The sequence below is a fragment of the Diadema setosum genome, chromosome 5 (genome assembly GCF_964275005.1).
Source record: "Diadema setosum chromosome 5, eeDiaSeto1, whole genome shotgun sequence".
Taxonomy (NCBI): domain Eukaryota; kingdom Metazoa; phylum Echinodermata; class Echinoidea; order Diadematoida; family Diadematidae; genus Diadema; species Diadema setosum.
In genome coordinates this window covers 3552492-3578966 of record NC_092689.1, presented here as the reverse complement: position 1 = coordinate 3578966, position 26475 = coordinate 3552492, and the positions used below count along the sequence as shown (strand labels likewise).

The window sequence follows — 26475 nt, the reverse complement described above, 5'->3', positions numbered from 1 at the left end:
TTGGTATAATAATTCCTGTTAAGAAACAGATGAAATCATCAATTACAAAAACCACAGTTCGGTGTCTCGCTGAAATCTAAACAGATTTGAACATGCAAGTGTGGAATTGATTGACTCATACAACTGAGTGATAGGATGACCTTCCCGTTGCTAAACACTTCAACCTCCCCGGCCACTCATTGAAGGATGTCAGAGTGTGCATTTTCGGGGGACATTACACATCAGCAGAGGAAAGAAAACTCGCCGAGTTACGAGTAATCGTGAAGAGTAAGAGCTTTCAAGGTGAAGGGTTGAACAGGTATTTATCCATTTTAAACGGTTACTCATTCTTCCGTTAAAGAGAGGAATAAGTCATGAGGATTATAAGATATTTTTTCAAAATATCTTTCTAATTGATAACTGTTTCACTACCACTGGTGTTGTGATAGAGAAATTAGTTGGTTAATCTGTCTGAGATTATGACGAATTATAGCGAATATTATGATTTCATGTCTCCATCTTAATAATCAATTTACTCTTATTTTGTATTATTTTCTGTAGATGGATTCACACTGTCATCCTATCACTCAGTTGTATGAGTCAATCAATTCCACACTTGCATGTTCAAATCTGTTTAGATTTCAGCGAGACACCGAACTGTGGTTTTTGTAATTGATGATTTCATCTGTTTCTTAACAGGAATTATTATACCAACTTCTTCCTACCGATTTTTGTATTTTAAGTAATGAAACAATTTAATTGTTGGAGCGCTCTTTAACCTAATTTTGTAACTTATGGTACGTTGATAGCTGTTGATGAGTACATATGTCGATATCATAACATGTGATAATACAAAGTAATTTAATACCATTGTTACGTAATAAACATGTCAATGTCCTCCTCCTTATGCGTGGGGTACCTTGACTACATTGCGTCTACATGGCAACATCATTGTAAAGGGTACGCACTCTCATAGCAACCAATTCTGTGTATGTGTGCGCGCTCTTCATGTTCAATTTATGTTTTGGTATTGACATTCCCCGTCGAGACTCCTGAAGAAGGTGGAAGCCACCGAAAATTTGAGTTGTTCAATAAACTCATTCTTATTGGCGAAATAATGCATTACTAGTTTATTTCTTGATTCTTCGCTATATATATATATATATATATATATATATATATATATATATATATATATATATATATCACATCACATTTGGAAATCCTAGTTGATCTTTATTTATTTATTTATTTATTTATATCTTACAACCAGTGGCACAATAATCTGTAATTGCAAACATATTTGAGGGATACAGCTAGAGCGGATAGGCCACATGATACTCAATGGCATTATATGCCTACAGTATTCAAGAGGTTTATGGCAAAAAGCATAGGCCTATAATTGCAGTAATTGAGAGAGTACTCGTAAATCGCGGCTAGTTAAAAAATAAATTAATAAAAGTTTTCTATTGGCCCATCGATTCGTTATTCCTTACATTTCGTGCGCTCCTCAATCCCCTTTCTTCAATCTTTTTTCTCAAGTCTCTTTATATTCATGTTTTCTCCATCTAAACATTCTTTTCTCAACCAGTCCCAAATTCACCTTACTACTCTTTAGCATACATCCCCCCCCCCCCCATTAAAAAAAAAAAATAAATAAATGAATAAAATAAAAAAAAAACACTCCTTTTTTCGTTTGTCTGTTTAGGTGGTCTATGATCTGTATCACGGAAATCTGCATACTCTAGTATGTCCACCGCATTTCCCGTATCGCTGCAACGGTACGCGGTGTGGAGCTGCGGGTGATCGAACATTCGGATCGGATGGAAAGTGCAAGTACCGGTCCATGGGTGCCTACTGGTTCGTGTACAGTACTTAGTATAAACTGGTGTGTGTGCATGTGATACACACATCCACGTAAGCTACACGGGTGGGTACAGTAGTGTAACATCAACTAGTGCAGCAGTTAAACGTACAGTGCGAGAGGTGGTCGCGAGATCGAGAAGAGGGAACTCGACAGGATATGACGAGTTGACAGGCTGAAAGTCCATTGTCGATGTGGAAGGTATGTACCGTTGATTCGACGATTTTGACGGGAAAATAATTTAGATTAAGTTCAAGGTTCAGATTTCCGGCATGCAAGGTCTGATTAAGAGAAATTCCGAAATTCCAATGTTCAAGGCGAATACATACAGGACCGGTCGTTGGGGCACTGTGCTGTGTAATACGAATGTACTGTACCGTCTCTAGTCTGTTTGCGTTGACTAGACTGTGTGCATGCAATGAGACATTTTATGAATCACGTCTAGTGCAGTGTCACTACCTTCATGCGGCTACAGCCTAGGCCCACACCATGATATTTATCTTTGAGTGGAGTGGCCATGGATAACCCCATTTGTGATTGCATACTAGGTTGTCAAGAGATCTGCAATGGAGAGGCTGGGGACAGCGACAGAATGTCAGTGTGTCGTATCAGATCAACACTTAATTCTCTTTCTGTAATGTCAAGAAGTGTTCCATGATCGAAGTCAGTGCTGAACGTAGTAAAGTGTAACATTAATTTAATGCTGTTAGGTTTAATGAGTAACACAGTCATTATGTCGCGTCGTGAAATAAAGTCTGTGATGCTAAGGTTCTATTCATTTATAACAGAGTGTTAGGTGGATAAAGTAAACATGGAACTAGATTCTGGGTCTATGCAGATCAACCTTGTTTTCATCAATGTTTATTTGATAAATTTGGGTAGGCCTACAGTTGTAAGTTTATGTTAAGTGAAGTAGACCCAAAAGCATAACCATTGTAACAATACCCGGTACTTATGCACTTGTCAATGTAATGACGCACCCCACTACCCCCGGACATGGGTGCGTCATGGTCATTTTTTGACTGACCACATGGGGTTTTTGACGGACACCACAATCACTTTTTTGACGGACAAAACGCTGCAAGTGACGAACACCACAGTCACTTTTTTGACGGACAACACGTTGAAAGTGACGCACACCTCGGTCACTTTTTTGACGGACATCCTCGGTACATTTGACGCACCCCCGTATGGCGTAAATACTGAAACGATTTTTGCATACGTTTTATTCAAGCAGTTTCATTTTCTTTTGGTTCGTAAACATAATTTGTAAAAGTTTCGGCAAGTCTCCCTTACCATGGGCCTGCCTGTAAGCACCGTACCGTCATTCACCGTACATCACGCTGCTGCTACAATCTACGATATTCCGTACAGTATGTATTCTGTGCATGCAATCCATACATGACAATCACATGTGTGCAGATGCGCTGTGTGTGCGCGGCCATTGCTAGTCCGGTGGATGCACGCTGCTGCAACGCAGGTACACACCACGCCACGGCATTCCTGCGAGTAACTACATACAGCCCAGTCGCTGTACGTAGAGATTCGCACAGCTAACAGCGTCGCGCGTCTGCTGGTCGGGCTATCCCGCGAGCAGAAAATGGCATGCAGCAGGCAGTTTCTTCTGCTGCCGCTTCTTTTACTGTCAAAAATTTGCCTTTGTCACCACAGAACATCATTTAGACGCACATTGTATTGGAATGTAAACGAACTTTCTTCGATAGCAATATGTGTTGGTGTTGCATCGCAATATGCAATAGGCACTAAGTGTTCGACAGTAAAGGTTGAACTAAGTTGTTATATCGCTGAACAGTCCCTGGTTTGAGATTGAGTAGAGTAACTGCGTTAGTAAGCGGCCGTGCAGCCGTTCGCGGCAGGTACAGCATACACGGTAATATACAGCTAAACACGGCATTGCAATGTCACATGCACACTACACATATACTAACACACTAGCAATCAACAAAAACCAACCGATAAAATGGGCACGATCTCCGACGAAAGTGAAATTTTCTCACGTAAATGACAACATATCGCATCCAAAATGAAATTTTCGGTACTTCTTAACATAACAGTTAAGAAACAATGGTTCAAGAAACTGGATTTTTTGTCGTTTTCTCGATGTTTATGGATTTTGAAAACATATCCTCAGGTAAAATAGAACTTTCGCGAGCCGATGTGGGCCGCCATTTTTTTCGGAAAGTGGATGTTACCATCGAAAAAACATGAGAAAAACACGAGAAAGACATCAACAACACCGCCAGAATTGCGATCTTGTTTGCGGCCAATGCATGTGCGCACGCTATTTTCACGTGCTTTCGCAATGGGAATTGGCGCTTACGCAATGTTCGCGAAACATGTGAAGGCGTTCAGCTACAGATCGCGGAGCACGCGCGTATTGCATAGGGATTGTACATCGTGCCGCAAGCAGAAATACTACATCGCATATTGCCCTTATCGGCGAAAATTGTGCCGGGTTTTGCCCTGGTAAATCATGAAAACTGCGTTGGTCAATGGTAAATTTCTTTCATGAAAACAATTGCGTTAATGAATAGTCTTGTCTATGATATATGAAATGGTTGAAAATAATTTGCCTGATTTGTTTACAAATTGGAAAAACCCTTAACAATGCTTAAACTGCCGCAAACGGGATATTTTACTCTATGCATGATTTCATGGGTTTGTTGGAGGGAAAATGTAAGGAGAAAGGGTGGCTTTTAGATTATTTGCTTGCCAGATTCTGGCAAGCATTTTTCCCTCTTATTCCAAAACGCTTCCTGACTTTGATTTTCACTTGCCGCGGGAAAGCGCTCACTGTAATTTCACTCGCGGTACGTGTATCTGGTACTGGTAGCGTGCAAAAATGCGTGCAGTTTTCCATAGCCAAGTGACGTACCATGACGCACCTCTCGGTTCAAAATGATGCGTGTTATTTTCCATAGCCAAGTGACGTACCATGACGCACCCCTCGGTCAAAATTTTGACCGACAATGATGGGATTTTGACGCACCCCTCGGTCAAAAATTTGACGGACAAAGCTGGTAAAATGACGAACACCTGGGTCACAAATTTGACGCACCAAACAAGGAAATGACGCACCCATGTCCGGGGGTAGTAGGGTGAGTCATTACATTGACAAGTGCATTAGAATCCCTACATAGGTTAATGTGATCGTTGGTTGGCGGTCGAATTTTGGATGGCATTACCATACTTGCCAACATTTTCATTTGAGAAAGCGGTAGAATCCAGGATGCCTATGCGAGCAGCGCTAGCTTGAATTCATGCTAATGAAATCTTTCAAAAGCGGTAGTCTACCGCCAAATGCGGTAGAGTTGGCAAGTATGCATTACGGTTGAATCATTGCTGGCTTGTTTTAATGTTTATTGTTAGTGTTGTGTGATGTACATGTTCGTTGATGCAGCTTCAGTGATATCCAGCCTCTCCTCTGTGCAAGTACACTTCTATGGATATTACCGTAACCCCGGGGCGCTCCGTAACACAGTTAGAGTAAAAGTGGCGGTTTGCGGCCGCGAGGGTTTTTCCACTCTGAAACGCAAACTTGCTAATTGCTTTAACCCAGGTTATATCATAGCGGTTGACCACTTACCAGTTTACAATACTGTGAAAATCGCAAGACCAATGTCCATCGCGATAGTAAAAAAAAGACCACGGCCGCGATCCGGCAGAGCGTCCGCTGGTTTGCGACCGTGGTAGTCTGGTTTGCGGCCCAATGTACAATTCCTATGCGATACACGCGTGCTCCTTGATCTTCTGCTGAACGCCTCATTTTGGCTCGCGAACGTTGCATAAGCGCCAAGTCCCATTGCGAAAGCACGTGAAAAGGGCTCGCGTGCTTGCACTGACCGCGAACAGGCATGGCGGTGTTATTGTTGTCTTTCTCATGTTTTTCCTATTTTTTCGGTCGTAACATCCACTTCCGGAAAAAAATGGTGGCCCACATCGGCTCGCGAAAGTTCTATTTCTATGTGAGGACATGTATTCAAAATCCGCAAACATCGGGAAAACGACAAAATATCCAGTTTCTTAGACCCTTAACCCTTAACTGTGATGTTAAGAAGTACCGAAAATGAAGTTTTTGATGCGAGATGTCATCATTTAAGTGAGAAAATTTCACTTTTGATGGAGATTTTTTCCTTGTTATCGGTTGGTTTTTATAGAATGATAGTGTGTTAGTGAATGTGTGGTATACATGTATAAAGTGTGTGGCTGTGTTCAGCGTTATATAACCAAATATGCTGTAGTGGCCGCAAACTGCCGGACGACCGCTAACTGCAACACTTACTCTATACTGTGGGAACTTCATTTGGGCTGGTCGCAGTTACCGTATATGGATACATTATAAGTCCAATCACACATGTGTTGCATGCCCGAACATGAATTTGACTTGCCCAAAAAGAAAGTCCAAAAATATAAGAAAATGAAATTGAAAATCACTTGTAAGTGAAGTGCTTGATAAAACACAGTCATTTGAATAAACAGCACATGTTGATCTACATCTGTGTACATGCTTCAACACATCAGGTGTCTTAAATAAACTTTGGTTCAATCAATAGTGGGTGTTTCATTGCACGCCTTCACATAAGTGTTGAGAAAGTTGCTGAAATGAAATTAAAGTGCATTGCATCACTAAACAGTCATTATCTTTAGGCTTCTGTATGGTTGACTTCATGGAAAAAAGAAAAAGTGGCTTCAAAACTCTTTGCTTGCCCGACTTTGATTTTCACTTGCCCCATACAATCGGGCAAGCACTTGTACATTGTGTATGTAGCACCTTGCCTCTGTGAGTGTAAGGCAAAACAGCTGAATGGAAAAGAAAGATACAGAGTGTCTTGCTTATTGTTTACAGATGTCGCCCCGTTGACAGCCATCAACATGGAATGGGAGTCCTAGAATACACATATTCATTTTTGTGTACTTTGACCGAGACCAAGGATCCAGCCAATATGAAAAAGGCCCGTGGGCCCAAGCTGAGGCCCAAGTACCACTCCTTCTACATCACGCTCTTCTCCGTAATACTGGTGGGGATCGTCATCACCGGGATATTCCAGTTCTGGCCACATTCCATGGAAAATGAAAAGCAGCCAAGGTACCGCATCCAGAGCTACAACAACCTCCCAGAAGTGAAGATAGCAGAGACGTCTCCGGAAGGAACGAAAACGGCACCGGCATGCCACTACCATGACTGCTTTGATGTTTACCGCTGTGGCTCGGACAACAACAGAATCAGCGTTTACATCTATCCGATGAAGAAGTATGTAGATGAGACTGGCATGGCCATCACACAGGAGATATCGCGTGAGTTTTTCGATGTCCTCAATGCCATCGCGGAGAGCCCGTTTTACACCTCCAACCCCGATCAGGCCTGCCTACTGGTGCCTTCTGTAGACCTGCTGAACCAGAACACAATGAAACTAAAAGCTGTGGGACAAGCACTGGCCCAACTTCCAAGGTTTGTGTCCGTTGTTACCACAGTGCTGATTCCCACAGGGTATTACAAAATTAATTCCTGCTGGCTTGAAATGACACTGTGACAAGGGCCGCACACTTGAAATCGGCAAGTGTCCATACATGTACATATTACTTGCTGGGCACTTGATTTATGGTTTCCTGGGCAAGTGTAGCAAGTAACTTTATAGTGCTTTGGACCAAGACAGGTTGCATGTACAGTACTGTAGTGTGTCTGGCATCCACAACGGTAAACCCGTTGAGGACGAGTCCCGAGTATACTCGGGCTGATGTCTATGGGAAATGCGTGTTGTAGCAAAATCAAACCAAAGTCCTTTTGGTTTGACACTTGACCAACCTTAGCAGTCCACATAGGCTTTCTGTGAAGTCAGGAAATTAGGAAAAGCGTAAGAAATTGGTCTTTGTGAGTACCATGGTCTGCATATAGCCTGGATTCATTTACTTTTTTTTATCTATGTTGTTAAACCAAAATGCTATACTCGTACCTCCCATATCTCCTGAGATTATGCAAAGTTTATCCCTTAATTTGAGCTTTGTTAGCCTGTATTCAACATAGACCTTAATCCAAATGTATTTGGGGATTCGTCTTAATCATGTGAACACCACTGCAGTTGGTAGATAGTTCTGTGGCAATTTACTGCATGTGTGTGGGTGGTAAACGAGAATTCTTTTTGAGTGATCATCTCAAATCATTTTGTCCCTTGCAGGTGGAATACTGGAACCAATCACCTGTTGTTCAACATGCTTCCAGGAACAACCCCAGATTTCCACACAGCCCTGGAGGTCCCAAGGGGTAATGCCATCCTGGCAGGTGGAGGCTTCTCCTCCTGGACCTACCGGCCAGGCTACGATATCAGTATACCAGTGTACAACAGTGTGGCGTCCTCCATAAAGCTGACTGAAAAGCCCTTAGAGTGAGTGCATTTTGAACCCCTCCTTCACCCTTTGCCAGAAACAACAGCAAAAATGGTATAGATTTCAATATGAATGAAACTGTATTTTTGTCCCCGCCGAACGAGTTCGAGCAGGGGACTATGAAACGGGCTCCGTACGTGTGTGTGTCCGTGTGTCCGTCCGTCCGTCCGTCCGTCCGTCCGTGTGTCCGTCCGTCCGTCCGTCCGTGTGTCCGTGTGTGCGTCCGTGTGTGATCAAAATCTTCAATTTGCTACTTCTCTGTCATTTATGAGCCAATTTTGATTCTGTTTGCTTTATATGATAGCACTACATGGGAGCTTTGAAACTTCTACACAGAATTTCAGTCGTGACCTTTGACCTTGACCTTTGACCTATATTGTACATTTTGCTACAAAATGCTACTCCTTCGCCATTTCTAACCCGATTTCGATTCCGTTTGCTTTATGTGATGGCACTAGGTGAGGGCTTCAAAACTTCTACACAGAATTTTGACCTTTGACTTCTTTGACCTTTGACCTTGATTTTTTGACCTATATTGTACATTTTGCTACAAAATGCTACTCCTTCGCCATTTCTAACTCGATTTTGATTCCGTTTGCTTTATGTGATGGCACTAGGTGAGGGCTTCAAAACTTCTACACAGAATTTTGACCTTTGACTTCTTTGACCTTTGACCTTGATTTTTGACCTATATTGTACATTTTGCTACGAAATGCTACTCCTTCGCCATTTTTAACCCGATTTCGATTCCGTTTGCTTTATATGATGGCACTAGTTGAGGGCTTCAAAAATTCTACACAGAATTTTGACCTTTGACTTCTTTGACCTTTGACCTTGATTTTTGACCTATATTGTGCATTTTGCTACAGAATGCTACTCCTTCGCCATTTCTAACCCGATTTCGATTCCGTTTGCTTTATGTGATAGCACTAGGTGAGGGCTTCAAAACTTCTACACAGAATTTTGACCTTTGTCTTCTTTGACCTTTGACCTTGATTTTTGACCTATTTTGTACATTGGCTACAAAATGCTACTCCTTCGCCATTTCTAACCCAATTTCGATTCTATTTGCTTTATGTGATGGCACTAGGTGAGGGCTTCAAAACTACACAGAATTTTGACCTTTGACTTCTTTGACCTTTGACCTTGATTTTTTACCTATATTGCACATTTTGTTACAAAATGCTACTTCCGGCGGGGACATATGTTACGCACCGCGTAATTTCTACTTTTCCTTGTTTTTTTTTTTTTTTGCTGTTTAAGCTGCCATGTGTATTCCTTCCATGCATTGTCCTCTTCTTGAAATTGTGTACACTGTGCCACCTAAATTTCAAAGTACTTTTAGATGTTTGTGTGTGTGTGTGTGTGTAGTGTCTATGTTGGCAGTTTAAAGCCATTGTAAGAACATTGTTCTGTCCAAATTGGCAGTGTTAAAATCTATACATTTCATTTAATGGTTAATTGTTTAATTGCCTTAGATCTCTAACAGATATAGTTATTGCCAGAATAGAAATAATATTTCCTGCATTCAATTTCCTGTGTGAATCTGATGTAAACCTTGCAACCATTACGTGCTCCTATTAGAGAGTAACTACTTTTGCATAAAAATAACAAGCAAAATTGAATTAAGTCCATTGATTATGCTGAAGTTGTTTGTTTGTTTGTTTGTTTGTGTTTTTTTTTTTGGGGGGGGGGTTAGTGGAAGGAGAGGGGAACACCCCCCCCCCCCCCACACACACACACACACACACATACGCATCCACACAAGCACCCAAAGTTAATGTTACTTCACATTCTTACACGTTACTTTCAGCACGATATGTCCTTACCTGGCTGTCTCGGCTCAAGTTGGCCTCCATGTGGATTATCGGACAGAACTCTTGACTGTTGCAAACACCAACCAAGACATCCTGGTCCTGCATGGATGCAAGAGTGATGACAGCGCCCCAGATCCACGCAAAATGTGCCTCAACAGCAGGGTATTCAGCTATCCTCACATTCTGCAGGTGAGCTGTGAGGCCGTGTGCTATACACTGTGGAACAGCATTTTAGACTGCCTGTGACTGAGAAACAAGGCAGTGTTGTAAGAATATGTCAAGAAATTGGAAGAGTATGAATTAGATTGTTGGGTGATTCGTAGATTTTTAAGGTATGCAGATTTCCTAGAATGATAATCCATCATTTCTTCAACTGAATCTCTTGTCAATAGACTAGATTTGAATGAATGTCTCATTTCCACCCTGCACAGATGTGCTTAAATGATTGTGCATGTCTGATGAGTTCTAGTTCAAATATAAGTAACACACATTGACATGAGGAGAACAATAGCTGTACACTTTAAACATTGTCAGCTCTTTTTAAGGAAAGCCAGGGACAATCAGTGATATAACTTGCATAAGTAAATTGGAGCAGTGGTAACGGGAGCTAGAAGGTAAGGCAGGCTACTATTGCCCATTCACTGCTTTGTTTTGAAAGAGCTTGCTATGAGTATTTCAGTGTAGAGTATTAATTTATGACAGCCGCCATTTGAACGCGACCAAACTGTTTAATACAACTTCCAGTAGGCACAAGTGATTGTATGGGATGTAGAGGAAGTGTGGTCCTGAAGCCTACAAAGTTTTCTTCACCTTCAAGCCCATTTTTCTTGGCAGTACAAATACAGTGTAACAATAACCAGAGTGCAGAGTGGAATGGTTCTTTGGATTGCTCTTATTGAGGGCATTTGTATTTCTTAGTACTCTGCCATTATCACCGTGACTGTACATTGTACTCTCTCTGGACTACTATGTTACCCCTTTCTGAGCCAGGGACTCTGTGTAGTGCGTATAACACTAGGGGATTTTCTGTGCCAATCTGCACCAAGAGCACACAAAGGGTGAATTAAATTTGGGCTAAGTTACTTTGCCTGGCTGAATTCAATAATAGTCTTACGGGTGTGATTGGTCAGGGTACCCTAATTTCATGATATCATTGCCTCTTGCAGGAAGCGACCTTCTGCATCATTCTACGTCGAGCTCGCCTAGGCCAGGCAGCCTTGAGTGATGCCCTCCAGGCTGGCTGTATCCCAGTCATCATCAGTGACTCCTACATCTTACCCTTCTCAGAGGTCATCGACTGGCAAAGGTTGGCCTCATACCACTCATTATTACTTGTTTTCCCATACCAAGTAGATATAGAAGTACATGCAATTACAGGCATCACTCAAATACTACACATGGCATATATTTTGTGGGGTTTTTATTTTCATGAATTTCGTGAGTGTGACAGCATTCACAAATTTGAGAGCATGCAAAAATATTAACTCTGATGCTGACATGAATGCCATGTGCACTTGTATGTGAACATGGTGCGTGATAATACTGTACTCTTTGATCGTGAAATTAACTTGACAGCCACACAGTATAGCTTACACATGGCAGGAATGAATATTTGCAAGTTATGCCGTTAGAATGACATCGTAAATATTATTGTGTTGAACAGAGTGTTTACTACCCTCCCATATTGAGTTACAGCAACTGTGTCAAATATTGGTGTGTAAAAGTCACATTTCCACCATACTACTACTATGTGCACATACCAAGGCCCCTTGTCAATTGCGATAATTTTTGTAAAACAAAAGGATTATGAATCTTCTATATGGAAGTTAGATAATTGTGCCAAACGGTGGTGTGTAGAAATCTTTGTTATCACCATTCTATCATTGCTTTCATATGGCAGGGCCTCCCTCGTTATCCGTGAAAGTAACATTGCAGACATTCCCAGCATCCTGCGGGCCATTGAGCCGGAACAGATCCAGCTAATGAGGCAACAGGTGCGATTCCTGTGGCGGAACTACTTCAGCAGCATGGCCAATATCACGCTGACCACCCTGCAGATCATCAACGATCGCGTCTTCCCACACAAGGCCAAAGACTACCAGTGGTGGAATGAGCCATCGCCAAGGGTGAGCGTGTCCTCTTTATGCTTCTTTCTTCTCATCGTCATTATTATTATTTTTTTTTTTTTTTTTTTTTTTGAGGTGTGATCAGTTTCCACTGTACTCCCAAGTCTCAATTCCTGCCAACTTTCCTGTAGGTTGATGCCAGTGACTGTATTCACCATGCAAGTGATGAATATGCTCTATTTTACAGTCTGTGATACAGATTAAATGTAGAAAAAATTACAGTATGAGCAACATTCACATGATGATGTTTTGAGAAACATTATTGCCACAATTTCCCTGTTGTTGTTCTTTCTTTTTCCTCTTTTTTTACTCTTTGTCTTCTTCATCTGTTACCTTCTTCTTCTTTTTCTTCTTTTTTGCGCTTTTGTTATAAACTTTTATCATGGAGTCGATGATGAGCAGTTTTCAGCATCTTCTTTTTGCTGCAAACTTTTATCATCACATACTTTGACATCCTGCCGTGTAATATTTTAATGCAGTATTGGTATACCATACATAATCTAATCTGCTCCTACTTGAATTCCCAGCAATTTGTGGAGAACCCTCTATTCCTGCCCCTCATCCCGCCCAAGTCTCATGGCTTCACTGCGGTCGTCCTCACCTACGACCGAGAGCAGAGTCTGTTTGAGGTCATCAAGCAGATTTCTCAGACACCAAGTCTCTCCAAGGTCCTTGTGGTGTGGAACCATCAAGAGAAGACCCCACCCCCAGGTAATCTTAGTGTAGAAAGAAGTCAGAAGACATTCTTGGCCAAGCTTGATTTCTGTCATTCTTTCTGTGCACTAGACATATACTATCATTACGGAGTTTAATCTTTTCCTTGCTCAGATATCATATTATGAAATAGCATATGACATGGTTCATGCACTGCCATTCATTTTTACCAAGTTTTGATTAAGTGCTCCTCTTGCTACATTGTGATCTGTTGAATTATTGATGCTTCTCATTAGTTCAACCTTCTGACAACAATTTAACATTTCAGAGGATGAATATGACATGTACTTTCCCTAATTACAGATGATATTATTCATGTGAATAGACTGTCACCTCATAGTGAAGTTTTGATTTGTTTGTCTGTGTGATTGTAGGAGTAGGTTGGATTGCTTGAAAGTCAAGCAAGTGTATACAGCTCATTATCTGATGGTATAAGTGTAATTCTATGCTAAGTTCAGTGAATTTATCAATCTGATGATGGTACAGCAAGAGTAACTCTGGAGTTCTATTTGGCATAGACCAAATTTATATGTGACAAAACAGACAATTTGCTTGAGGTAGTAGCAAACGAGACGCAAGGCCAAAATTGATTTGGACTCGTACCATTTTTCCTGCAGCTGACCACTGGCCAAAGATCAACAAACCTCTCAAGGTGGTTCAAACGAAGGAGAACAAACTGAGTAACCGTTTCTACCCCTACGACGAGATTGAAACGGAATGTATCCTGGCCATCGATGATGACATCATCATGCTGACTCCAGATGAGCTGGAGTTTGGATATGGGGTAACGTTTCTTTTCTCGATCTGACTCCAAAATATGAACTGCTTCAAATTACCTTATTATGCATGATGCACTTGAGGAATATACCTGGTTTTTGCATAGACTAGACTGTGAGTACTTCAGTGAGAATGATATCTTTCATCTTGTGATTCAGTGTAGTGTGCTTTACAGTCGGGTTCTATTGTGTTCAAGTGTCTTCATTTCTCATCAACATCCAGAAACTGCCATCCAGTACTAAAATTGACGTTCCCTGTAGAAATAATGATTTTTCTGCAGAGAACAGCTTCGAGCTCAGGCTCTAAAACTATTTATTAGTCTATGCATCCTTTTTGGTCATTCATTGATATTTGATGGATGGAGTTTCGTGAATATTGATGATGGAACTGTCCCATGATCCTCTGCCCGTGCAGGTGTGGCGAGAGTTTCCTGACCGTCTGGTCGGCTTCCCCAGTCGCCTGCACCTGTGGGAGAATGGCAAGTGGAAGTATGAGAGCGAGTGGATGAACGACATTTCCATGGTGCTGACCGGAGCAGCATTCTATCACAAGGTAAATTGTCTTGAGTTTGGCAGTTCAAGGATGAGGGAATTGTTTCCATTGATGTTAATAGATTCCCTTCATGTATGCGTCTCAAGTGTAAAATGCATGATTATTTTGCTGTGACGTACAAAGTTGTTTGTCCCAAGTAAGCATGGATTTCAAGAAACAAAAGGATATAAATCAAATGTCAAATTGGAGTTTTAAGACTCTTGATTTTTGAGGCTGTATTTCTTCCACCCCCTTTCTTTCTTTCTTTTTTTTTTAAAGTCCTTTGAGTTAAGTGTGAACAAAGTTCAATATGTGGAACAGTAACGATGATGTGACTCCAAACAATTGAAAACGTCAAAGGTCATGTACACAGTATGTAGCATTAAAAATATCTTGTTATAAATTTGTAGCCTCTTACATGAGGATAATGAAAGTCTGCAGTACTATAAAGCCCTCTCCATGTCACCTTGTATGTGATATAATTTGATTTGATCCTGATTTGATTGCATACCCTATCCATATTTCTTACAGTACTACAGTCACGCATACACTCACAAAATGTCACCGCACATCAAGACTTGGGTTGATGCTCATATGAACTGTGAGGACATTGCCATGAACTTCCTGATCGCAAACATCACAGGGAAAGCCCCCATCAAAGTAAGTATGAGAAGTTTATCTAGAATAGCATTTTATAACATCAAGCTCTGAGCAATTACTTCAGAGATTCTTTTATACTGTGTATGAGCATTACAGATATCATGAAACTTTGTGAGCTGTGGTTTGTGTTCTGAATTCATAGATAGTTGCATCAACTGTACTTGCACTTATTTACAGTGGTATATCCTGTCTGCAGATGTCCAGAATTTTTGCATCCTTAAAGAGTATTGTATCCCAACATTGTGCATGAAATCTTCTTGTAATACATCTAGAGTTTGTTTGTTTGTTTGTTTGTTTGTTTGTTTGTTTTAGAAAGTCAAAACTGACCCCATGTCACTTGAGAATGTGCTCCTCTTATGTACTGAGAATTAACAGAATTTTAATTTGGGTCTGAATGAATACACTGGAAATCTTAACCTTTAATTATTGTAATTTATGCATAAAATAAGTTTGGGGCTCTAAATCACTTATTAATGCTCTAATTAAGCTAATTTCCTTTTTAAAATGTTCCTTGTATCATTCTCCTGAGACATAGGATGAAAAAAAATCTGTATCGAAATTAATTTCTTATGTATTTGATTGTTTTTTGAATTTCTTATGTATTTCTTTGTTTTTCGACCTTTTGTTTTTGTTTGTTTTTCGACCTTTTGTTTTTGTTTGTTTTTTGGCCAAAATTTGTCACAGACATTTTTCGAAGCTTTATTATGCTAAAATAAATTAATTTCATCCATTCTAAGTAAGATATGAATTTTTATGTGAATTAATGAAAAAACACAATTTGCATTGGATTTGTACACAAAATCACGTTTTGGAGCAATTTTGGGGTTGACAAATTTTTTTTGAACGGGCGTCGCGTCAAAACGGTATGCGCGGGCGCAACAATTTTTGGTCTCAAAAGTTGCGCGATACTTGAAAGAAAAAAGTCATGAAACGTCGCGGCGGGAGCTCATCGCGCTGCGAAGATATTGCGCGAAACGTCGAGGGGGGGTGGATTCCACCCCCCCCCCCCAGCCTGATTAGGGTTAAAGTATTGTTTCCCCTTCCATCATAGAGAAGTTTCCAGTTTTATAATTCAGAGGAAAGGTCTGAATCATCAACTTTACATTGTACCAGCTTATGACAAGAATGTAATTTTGGGGGTTGCAAATGGATACACAAACATTAATTGATTGTGTTTATATGCTTTACTTTGGATTTTCCTCAGTCCCCCAAAAATGCAAAAGAGATGAACGTGGAAATGTGTTTGTTTCATGAGAGTAGTTGGCATCCTATGGTCTGTATGGAAGGGTGTATCTCTGAAGGGGATAAGCTCCTGTTATGGACAGCTTAGTTAATGAGATTACTCGAACTTAAATTTCTTTTTAAAATGCACGAAATAGTAAAAGAATATGTAAGAAACATCAAGGAATATCACAGAATATGGCAGGAAATTCTTTCAAAAAGTTAGGCATTGCATTGCCCTCTAAGATCTCACATATACTCTTCCGATTGTATTCTGACAAAAATAAATGCATTTTATTGTGAATAAGAGAGCAGTGGCTGGCTTCTTCTACATCATTTCGCTTTCCCTTTTGTGTTTGAACAGGTGACCCCTAGGAAGAAGTTCAAGTGTCCAGAGTGCACCAGTGTGGAGATGATCTCAGCCGACCTGAATCACATGGTAGAGAGGTCAGAGTGCATCACAGAATTCGAGAAGGAATACGGCCTCATGCCCCTTAAGTCTGTCCAGTTTAGAGCTGACCCCGTTCTCTACAAGGACAACATACCGGAGGAGCTGAAGAGATATCACACTATAGGAAGCATGTGAGCATGGAGGACACTAGAAATAAGACTTTAATGCTGGAATAACAGCTCATTGTGTGACAAATTATATCTGACATACCGAAGAGATCCTAGACCTGGCGAAAGAAGAACTGAATACAGCTCTCATCTTTGGGAACGGATTCAGGGTATCACTAACACTCTTCACTAAGTCAGTCCAGAGGAGTAGTTTGAGCAAGGTTGTTGTATCATCACAAGGCCCCAAGCAACCAATATCTTGCCTTTCTATTGGACACATTCCAGTTTTAAAGGGAAAAAAAAAGAAGAGAAAGTCGTGACTTATATACCCTACTGGTGAGGGTAGATTTATGGAGGGGTTAACGAGTGCAGAGAAGGCAACTTGCTTGAATTTGCCAAGGTGCCTTGTTCAGGACTGAAAGACGAGAAGGCAACTTGTAAGGGATTGAAAGGCGAGAGGGCAATGTATTCAAAGTTGCCAAGACGTGTAACTGAGAGTTAACCCGAGTTGCCTTCCTTGTCCTGAACAGTGCACCTTGGCGAGTTTCCACAAGTGGTGTCCTTACCACATGCTTTATGTTCCTTAGACAAAGCACCTTGAGTGAAATGACGGTTAACCTGGTTACATCTGTATATGAGTGTGGTCCATTCTTACATGGGCAGATAATTATCAGAATTGTGTGGTAGCATCTCATACTTCTGCGATGTTGCTTGAAGGCTGTAACTATGCTATCTGCAAGTGTGTAGAAGGCAAGAAATCTGCTTGTAAGAATGTTGTACAATGCTGAAGTCAATATCATGTTGATTAATTCCGTATGGGAGGTTTCTCTAAAGTGCTTCTTCCAACATCACTTTGCATGAAGTTTCCCTGAGCTGTAATTCATCACTCGCTCATAGAAGTTATTAATGCCAGTCATTTCTTGCAAATGTCATGAACAAAAGTATGAAAAATAGACCATACGTCTGTGGGTGGAATAGCTTTTGTTTTTTCTTATATGTCATTGCAGGCAATCCAGAATCTTAGATAGTTTGAATCAATGCCTTCTTTTTTCATTGTATATACATATGTGAATGTCGCATTTGATGTAAATTTGTACAAGCTGTATAGATATTAAATCTCTTGAGGAGTAGGGAGATTTTAAATCACTGTGGAGAATGGATATTTAACTCATTTGTGGCAATTACCGCCGTTGACAACTTACTGCTTAATGGTGCTTCCTTGCAAATTTGTATTTACCAGTATTTTTTTAATTGTGGAAAATGTGATCCTTGACATATTTATATTAGATTTAATGGTTGTATATGCTGACTGATGTATGAAGAAATTTGTTCACCTTGGTTGAGTGATGCAAAATTAGACTGTTTCAATGTAAGTGTATGTACTGTAAGCTGAGAATATTCAGGACTCGAATATGCGATTTCAAGCAGGCATCAAATTTCACATCAGATCTCGTTTCAAGACAATCACTGATCTTCTGATTTAGTAGTTTCAGAACAAGAAGGAATTAAGCTGCTACCGCACTGTCGTTTAATCCATTGTCTGCCGGCTTGTGGCGAGGCCTGTACAAAGTCTATGGGGATTTCAAAGTCTGGTTGGGAAGGGATTAATGGTCACTGCCATATTATCTTTCAGGTACCTTTCAGGTAGATATGCTCTTTGCCATTCACAAGGTTAAAAATAATGCATTAAGGTTGAGGTATTGGGATACTAAGCCTTAAATATGTATTTGATTATGTTTCCACATTATCAAATTGATTGTAACAGATTGGATTGCATCTGCTGCAAAGGTTATATCCAACACATTGGACGTATCTATCTGATGTATGTATATGCTGTGAGGAGAAGAGCTACAATTGTATATTTGTTCAGTGTACTGTCAAATTAGAACTTTTTGCGTACATTTTAATATTGCATATTTTGCGAGAGCCAGGATTTGCAAAATTAGAATGCATGCAAAAGTTATTGTCTACACTAAATTTCATGCTACGAAGAAGACCGTTCGGCTCTAATATGCAAAAATTTCATGCTCCGTGTATTTCTTGCTTTTCAGTAGTTTGGAAGGGAATTGAACTGCCAGTCCATTCTTACTAGAGCAAACTTGTACGACAAAATTTTAGTACATGTACAAGAATGGAACTTCACTGGTCCAAAGTAATTTATTTCAACACAAGTTCAGGTGCATCCAGAATACAGTGCACTCCCATTATAACGAACACAGTTGTAACGAAATTCCTGTTACAACGAAGTAATAAGTTCAGGCCGCAACATTATCCGCTCTTTATTTTTTATTGTCCATTTGTTGTTTTATTGTTCATTTGTTGTAACAAAATTTTTTTATTGTTCATTTGTTGTAACAAAATTTTGACATAACAAAAGAAAACCGCCAGTCTCGAGGACTTCGTTATAACGGGAGTCTACTGTAATTGATTTGTTCATAACTTCTCCATGATCAGATAACTCTACAAGCAATTGGGCGTTTTATAGCAAATTTTGTACATTGCAAGCACATGTACTGTATAAGCTGTTATTTTTGCAAACGGGGAAGTCACAAACATTTTCGTGAGATGCTGTTCTCGCGAATTGACACCAAGGCTTATTGTAAATACGCTATTACCCTCGCACATGGCGATTTTTTTCATGTGTTAAGTTCTCGGTCGTACTGTGATACGCAAAATTTGCGAAAATGAAACCCTTGTGAAAGTAACAGCTTATACATTATACCATTTTTTAATTTGTGTAATAATTTCAACTCAATCTACAAATTATGACAGAAACAATGATGGGATATTTGAGGAACTTAAATGTATTTATTGGAAATATTAACAATGAAAATGTTATATGAATTGTCTTTGTGCTCTTAGTTTTAACTTTTATAATGGCTGTACCGTTTTCTGTGGCTAGAATAAAGGCATATTATTTATTACGTTGTGCTGTTCATGTGGTGATTTTGCTCTTTGTTTGAGAGCATCAATGATTGTACACAATGTGTGCTTTTTTTTTAAGTGAAATGCCAATGTTCTGTTGATGTATATGTGTATATATATATATATATATATAGCAAATAATAATGTCACAACAGAGAAATGCATTAAATGCCAATCTTGATTTTAGTGAATAATCCGAATTTTCCAGGATCCTTCCTCTTCATCAGGGATCACTAGTCATCCCTGATGAAGAGGAAGGTTTCTCGAAAATTCGTATTATTCACTAGAATCAAGATTGGCATTTAATGCATTTCTCTGTTGTGACATTATTATTGCTATTTCTAGTACTGCCAATATGCGGAACAACTACAATGTTTGGAACAATACAATATATATATATATATATATATATATATATATGTATATATATATATATATATATATAAACACACACACACACACACACACACACACACACACACAATACATTTGTAGAACATGCTTACAGGGGATGGCTAGTAACTGATCAGTGGGAACGCCGGGGAATGATTGTTCCAATCCTTGTGGGATTCATTTAACATACATTATATATCTATTGTGTGAAAATTATTTGCTTCAAAATGGTCTCATATTTAAGTAATGTGCACTTTAAAGGGTGTGTACAGTTCTGGTCGAGGTGAGGATTTAGCTTTTAACGTTTTGCGAGATATTCAGAAACCACTCTATGAGATGTCAAAGAGCATGCAGTTCTAAGGGGTATCAAAAGTTTATTCGATGAAAATCGGTTTTGAAATGGCTGAGATATCCAAAAACAAGGTGAAACAAAGAGATCCTAATTAAGTTGTGGCATGTCGCCTTTTATTATTAGCACTTTTTTGGATATCTCAGCCATTTGAATACCAATTTTCATGAAATAAACGTTGAATCCTTCTTAAAATTACATGCTCTTTCATATTTCATAAGAGGCTTTTCATTATCCCACTTAGGAATGTTCAAAACATGAATCCCCACCTCAACCAGTACTGTACAGTCCCTTTAATGTCTCCAGGCTAGCATGCCTGTACAGTGACGGGGCGATCGTTAACAGGCCATTAACGATGGCCTGTTAACGATCCCCCCCGTCACTGTACAGGCATGCTAACCTGGAAACATTGAACTGCACATTACTTAAATACAAGACCATTCTGAAGCAAATGATTTTCACACAACAATAGATACAATGTATATAGCTGTAATGTACTCTTAAATGAATGCCACAAGGATTGGAATGATCATCCCCCAGCATTCCCACCGATTCCCACTGTTCAGTTACAGTGTACTAGCCATCCCCTTTATATGTTCATTGATGTTTGTATTTGTGTGTGTGTGTGTTTCCATGTGCATGCAAGACTGACTGTCTTTTAATTTGCTATAATTTATAATTTGGTTGAAACATTTTGCACTGATGTGTAAGTAGTTGGTACACACACCACACACACACACACACACACATACGTACATGTATATTATAATCATGCACAATAACGATTATCAAACCATGTGCACATCATATATCAATGAAATCTAGTAGTCACAATAAAAAGCCATAAAACTAGCCATTTCACATTTTGGAAGCAGAGTTCGCAGTCACAGTAATCACAAATTCACGATTCCACTCATTATGGTGAACAAACAAGAATAAGACTGCAGACCCTCAATAATCAAGATCTTGTCATACTTGCATATCAAGGCAGTGGCAATAACTTGCTTCATAGACAAATCTCAAGGAGATTGAAATCAATTTTCAGCCCCACAACAATTCTGAGGAAAAGACCATGTACATGTACATGTGAAACTAATAGGCAATATCTCTCTTTTACAGTCGTATTTGAGGGCATCACGACCTCAAAACATATAATTTTTAGAAGTATGGTAGATTTTCAGCAGAAATCATTGTGGTTATAATACTAAATCCAACACATGAAATATGGAATCAGGTGTTGCCAATCCTGCATGACAGAAAGAAAAATCTTGGTTACTTTCTCAATCCACATATCCTGTATACATGTCACATGGAATAACTTCAAGGATTTTTTCCTACAACAGGTCTTGATTAGGAGAATACAAAGTTGGCTTTTCATACCTCTGAAAGTTTTAAGCAAAATGCATACTCAAAAGTCTTGCAGAAGAAATGCAAGCTCTGTCATCCTCATCAAAACCTGAAAATAGTTTCGGGCATTGAGATGAAAACTTGTTGCATACACGCAGCATTTTGTTCATGGCAATGACAATTGTTTTCACCTGCAGGATAAGTAGAAGATGCTACAAACACTCTTGAATTAAAAAGACAGACATCCAAAAAAACCTTCAAAATCAAAATCGCTAATCCAAAATGTAGTTTGAGCTGGACACACCTCATGTGAGCTTCAAGAAACCACAGAGGTCAAGACATGGAGAGTGGCTGAGTTTGTTCCTATGGAAATCAGGGGGGCATTTCATGAAGGAACTTGTCGAATAAAATGTCCGACAAGTCAATTATATCCAACAAGTTTAGAGAAATCAGCCAATCAGACTAAAGAATTTCTCAAAACTTGTCGGATCAGACATTTTATCCGACAAGTTCCTTCATGAAATGCCCCCCTGGACTTCTTCACAAGGCTTTTTTGTCTGAATGTCCAATTTCAAGCACCTGCATTTTATTAAAGGAAGTACAGGGTAATGCTGGGTACACCATTTGAGACAGCAAGCTGTTTGCCATATGCAGTAATATAGAATAAATGTTTATATCCTGAGTCTCTGTTGTCATGGAGATTGGCATCCTCAGTGAGGTCATCCCAGGTCACAGCTCAGCATACCAAACATCTTCTGGAGGGGAAATCCCGGATCTCCTCGGCTGAACATCCTGACCCGCTCGCCAATCTGCTCCATCCGAAGGTCGGTGGCAAGTATCCGGGTGAAAGACGGGTTTGAGAGGGGCGAGTCCACGTACACCGGCTCCTGGGGGATGTTGTTCAACAGGGCCAAGAGCAGGACCTGGGCCACCGCGGTGTTACGGCAGTAGAGGGGAGCTATGCGGTGGTGGCCAGTTTTGTGCAACTGCCGAAGGACTCCGTATCCCAGAACTGTGTCACCTTCAAAATGACGAAGAAGAGCAGAAATGAGATAAAGAATTCACCTACAATCCTGGTCAAGAGAAGGCATATCCTCATCTGTATTAAGGATTGACAGGGTGACAAAAGCACTAGGTTGCAAAGACCCTTATATGCATACTGCAGGACTGCACACTAACCCATTTTTTCTACTGGTCCAACCTGTCTGTCAGATCAGTACGAACCTAGTTTCTCCATTTCTTTTATTGGTTCATTCCTACAAAGTTACTGGTCCGACAGTGATTTCTACTCGTCAGGGACAGTCAGACCAGTGCCAATGTGCAGTATTGCATGCTGGGAGCAGAAGATTTTGTCCATGTGATAGCCTGTAGGCTGACAAAGATGTACAGAACATTTTCTTTCACACAGATACCCATTATCACTTAGACATTTTTTTTTTCGAATTTTTTTTTTTCTACACAGTTCAAAGAGAAGAATATTACTTCTCCATCTCAATGATTGAAACACTTGTCAGAGAAGATTACAAGTCCTTTCTACACATCTAAAAATTTGTCACATTTACTCTATACAATTACCACTCAAGATCCCATGAAAGGAACATTCTGCAATATTCCTTTCGATATTTTCAGATGAGGTGTCATCAATTCAAGCCAGAGTAAGTTGATTTCTCTACGATACATCCCTGCTGTATTACAAATAAGTTCTCTACTTTGCATGGCAGCCTCTAACCTTCACTGAGAGCATAGGAGTGCCCTGTTGGAGGTTTGACGTTGGCCCACTTGTACAGGAACTTCATCCTCTCCAGGCCAAACAGGTCCTCATCAAAGTAGGCCACCTTGCTGAACGGCATCTCAGTTATGCGCTTGACGATGTTTGTGGACTGCATCTCCGGAAGCAGAGCAACACCCACACCTTAAAGAGAAAAAATCAAATTCAAGCTGTTTCAGGATATTAGAAACACTACACATTGTGTTTGCAAACAACACATTTAAAGCAAGAAATCATCATTCTGAACAAATGTTTGCCCTAAATACAATGTAATGATAATCAATGTTAATATGTGTACTTAAGTTATGGCAAAACTCTTCACTAAATATTTTCTTGACATTAAGTACATCACTCTCTTTAGCACAAAGTGGCAAGTGAGGGCACCTTTGAAGCACCCGTTTCTCCACACTTCTTGGAATCCAAGCTGCACGCACTTTTCCGCATCGGCAGCATCGACCTCTATCCCTACATTCCTGTCACCTAGGTGAGACATTGCAGCTGTCCATAGGGCCTCTTCCACACCCAAGTCCTTTGCTGAATCTACAGCATGATAAAATCCTATATGGCCCAGCTTGTCTGTCCATCGCACAGCTCCTATGGTTCCAACAATGTCCCCGTTATCATCCAACGCCACGAAGAAGCCTTCTGGGTCAATTTGGTGCAGCTGCTTCAAGTCCTCACTGGTGAGCCTGGCGCCCTCACGTGTTTGACTGATGGCAAGGCTTGCACATTCCTTATGATGCAGTGTGCGAACTTTGAACCCGCTGCCACTGTCTGTTGACAGACATCGCCTGCCTAGAACTCTGACAGTGCCCTGTGCTGCTTGCCTACCCAGCAACCTCAGCACCAGTGCCATCCTGTAAATGACAGAAGAAACATCATCAGACAGAGGTCATAGATTACATAAAAATATGCATACAAATGACTACAAAAAATCTAAATGAGTACTAATTACATTTCTCCGAGTCCTGGCCATCATTAGATTCTAATGTTAATTACATGTGCTAAAAGCTAAATTAACTGCGACCAGCCCAAACGCTCGGGCTGAAGGAGAAAGCTAAATAAGAATATCAAACATCATTGACATGATAAATAGTGTATAAGCTGTTACTTTCACAGACAGATATTTTTGCGAATGAGATTGGGGTGCGGGGACATTTTTGTGAGATGTTGATTTTACAAATTGACATTGAGGCTTTCTACGTGCACTATAGGAATATTATCCTAGTGCATGGCATGGTGACATTTTCATGTGTTAATTCACGGTCCAACAGTGATTCGTGAAATTTGCGAAAGTTAAACCCTCTCGAAAATAACAGCTTATCATGCAATATCCACATGCAGCTCTGGAGGCAGCATTTAGCACATCTCCAGGTCTGACAAAATGCACTGTTCCCCCATTCTGAATTTGTCACGTAAAATGCTGTATGAGCCTTGTTGAGCTTGAGGTTCTACATGCTGCTTTTTTTCTATTATTATCCTGGTTTATTAAGTCACCATTCCACTGCCATTCATTTCATCAGTGTATATTAAACTACACGCATTTCTTTGAGACATGGCAATTGAAGACTTCAATGGTAGATCTAACCAGAGGTTTATACAACAGTTCCTGTATTGCTGTATCAGACTATCACCGTAACTGGAGCGCGAGCGCCCGCCCTGGCTGGGGTTGGTACTCTATTGGTAAATAGATCCTATATTTGATTGCCTTGCTTTTTTACACGCAAAAAAGGAGAAGATTTTGTCAAAGCATCATTCACAAGAAATATCAACATAAATGAAGCTCTCTCTAGAGGGAGCACATGATAATATAAATAACAATGTTCTATGAACTTCTAACTATACACAGCCCAGTCGCTGTACATGGTACGTCGCGACAGGGCTGTACGCGCGCGACCACCAACCACTAGGAGAGCGACGTAATCGTATTACGATAGCTTTGAATTTTGATACTTAACATCATTTTTGTCACCTCAAACTCAACGAGTATACTTTTCAATATTTACTCTACATCTGATGCTATCAGTATTCAAATGTACGCAATGAAACTTACCGAAATTGATCATCATATCCAGCATGTCCACACGGTACACAATCTTTCACGCCAGGCCTAACTATACACAGCCCAGTCGCTGTACATGGTACGTCGCGACGTACCGACGGTCAGGAATTGCGCCAGAAAGTGTCATTATTTGTTCCACGGACTTATCGCAAGTGGTCTCCATGGACCCAGTGTGGCAAACTATTCTTCTGTAATAGAAACATGCATTTAACGTGAGTAAAGTATTCTGTTTAAAGGAGAAAAGTATACATTTTCCTAAGTTTTGTAGTTGTGTTGAGGTTCCTCACTTTGAGGCTGCATGCCGCGCTCGTCAGACGCTGTTTTCGCATAGCGTAACAGCGTCTGGTCGGGCTAATGAACTTCTAATGTTGTTTCACATGCGTGCATAACAATTTGGAAACATAAATTTACTCACGTCGGACTAAGGGTATAGCCTCGCACTTCCCCCAACTTCACAAAGTAGAAAGAAATGGTAAATACAGTCAGGTCACACAGTATTTGTTCCTACAATATAACAACTGATGACTGAAACGATGATCTTTCATGCTGAACTAGAAGGAGGGGATAAACAAGACAAGCTCGCTCTCGCTCCGGGCACACAGAGCACACGTGTGATTCCACCGCGGCGTACTATACCGGTCGGTGCAGCGTACCGGTCGCTACACCGCGGTGTACACGTATAGCAGCGAAGGGAGCAAGTAGTATCAGTGTACCAGGCAGGCCAACCAGGGAGAGGTGGGAGAGAATAATTTTTCGCCAGGCATGGCACCGCTAGCTAGCGGCTCTCCCCTCCCCCTCCGACTGCAGCCCCCACCCCCTCCCATTTTCGCTCAAAAAAAAAAAAAGGGGGGGGGGGAAATGAAAAAATAATAATAATAATAATAATTTTATGTTTTTCTGTCATGTATGCTGAATGTCACATGAGTTAGTTGGTATATTCCTTTTTTATTTGACTCACATTATTTTGTATTTTTGTACAATT

The 26475-nt window shown here is 40.3% G+C and overlaps 2 protein-coding genes across 2 annotated transcripts; one reads left to right on the top strand and one right to left on the bottom strand.

Annotated features, from left to right (window-relative positions):
* The first annotated feature begins 1957 nt into the window (after positions 1-1957).
* On the top strand, positions 1958-19567 carry LOC140228517 (exostosin-2-like). The gene is made up of 11 exons (XM_072308751.1): positions 1958-2044; positions 6711-7313; positions 8038-8244; positions 10059-10251; positions 11229-11368; positions 11963-12188; positions 12716-12899; positions 13520-13686; positions 14094-14231; positions 14742-14870; positions 16456-19567. The coding sequence occupies exons 2-11, from the start codon at positions 6742-6744 to the stop codon at positions 16675-16677; spliced, it is 2178 nt and encodes a 725-aa protein (XP_072164852.1). The 5' UTR covers positions 1958-2044; positions 6711-6741; the 3' UTR covers positions 16678-19567.
* A 1611-nt stretch (positions 19568-21178) lies between these two features.
* Positions 21179-26126, bottom strand: LOC140229006 (uncharacterized). The gene is made up of 4 exons (XM_072309269.1): positions 25909-26126; positions 23816-24288; positions 23393-23575; positions 21179-22684 (listed from the first exon to the last, which is right to left on the bottom strand). Exons 2-4 carry the CDS (start codon positions 24285-24287, stop codon positions 22383-22385), a joined length of 957 nt encoding a protein of 318 aa, XP_072165370.1. The 5' UTR covers position 24288; positions 25909-26126; the 3' UTR covers positions 21179-22382.
* Between the last annotated feature and the right edge of the window lie 349 nt (positions 26127-26475).

Coding starts and splice junctions, on each gene's coding strand:
- LOC140229006 (XM_072309269.1), bottom strand. CDS start 24,287: ATGGCACTGGTGCTGAGGTTGCTGGGTAGGCAAGCAGCACAGGGCACT. Junction 23,576..23,815: donor GAGAAACGGGTGCTTCAAAG/GTGCCCTCACTT, acceptor TTTCTCTTTAAG/GTGTGGGTGTTGCTCTGCTT. Junction 22,685..23,392: donor CTCCTATGCTCTCAGTGAAG/GTTAGAGGCTGC, acceptor GTCATTTTGAAG/GTGACACAGTTCTGGGATAC.
- LOC140228517 (XM_072308751.1), top strand. CDS start 6,742: ATGGGAGTCCTAGAATACACATATTCATTTTTGTGTACTTTGACCGAG. Junction 11,369..11,962: donor GAGGTCATCGACTGGCAAAG/GTTGGCCTCATA, acceptor TTCATATGGCAG/GGCCTCCCTCGTTATCCGTG. Junction 12,900..13,519: donor AGAGAAGACCCCACCCCCAG/GTAATCTTAGTG, acceptor TTTTTCCTGCAG/CTGACCACTGGCCAAAGATC.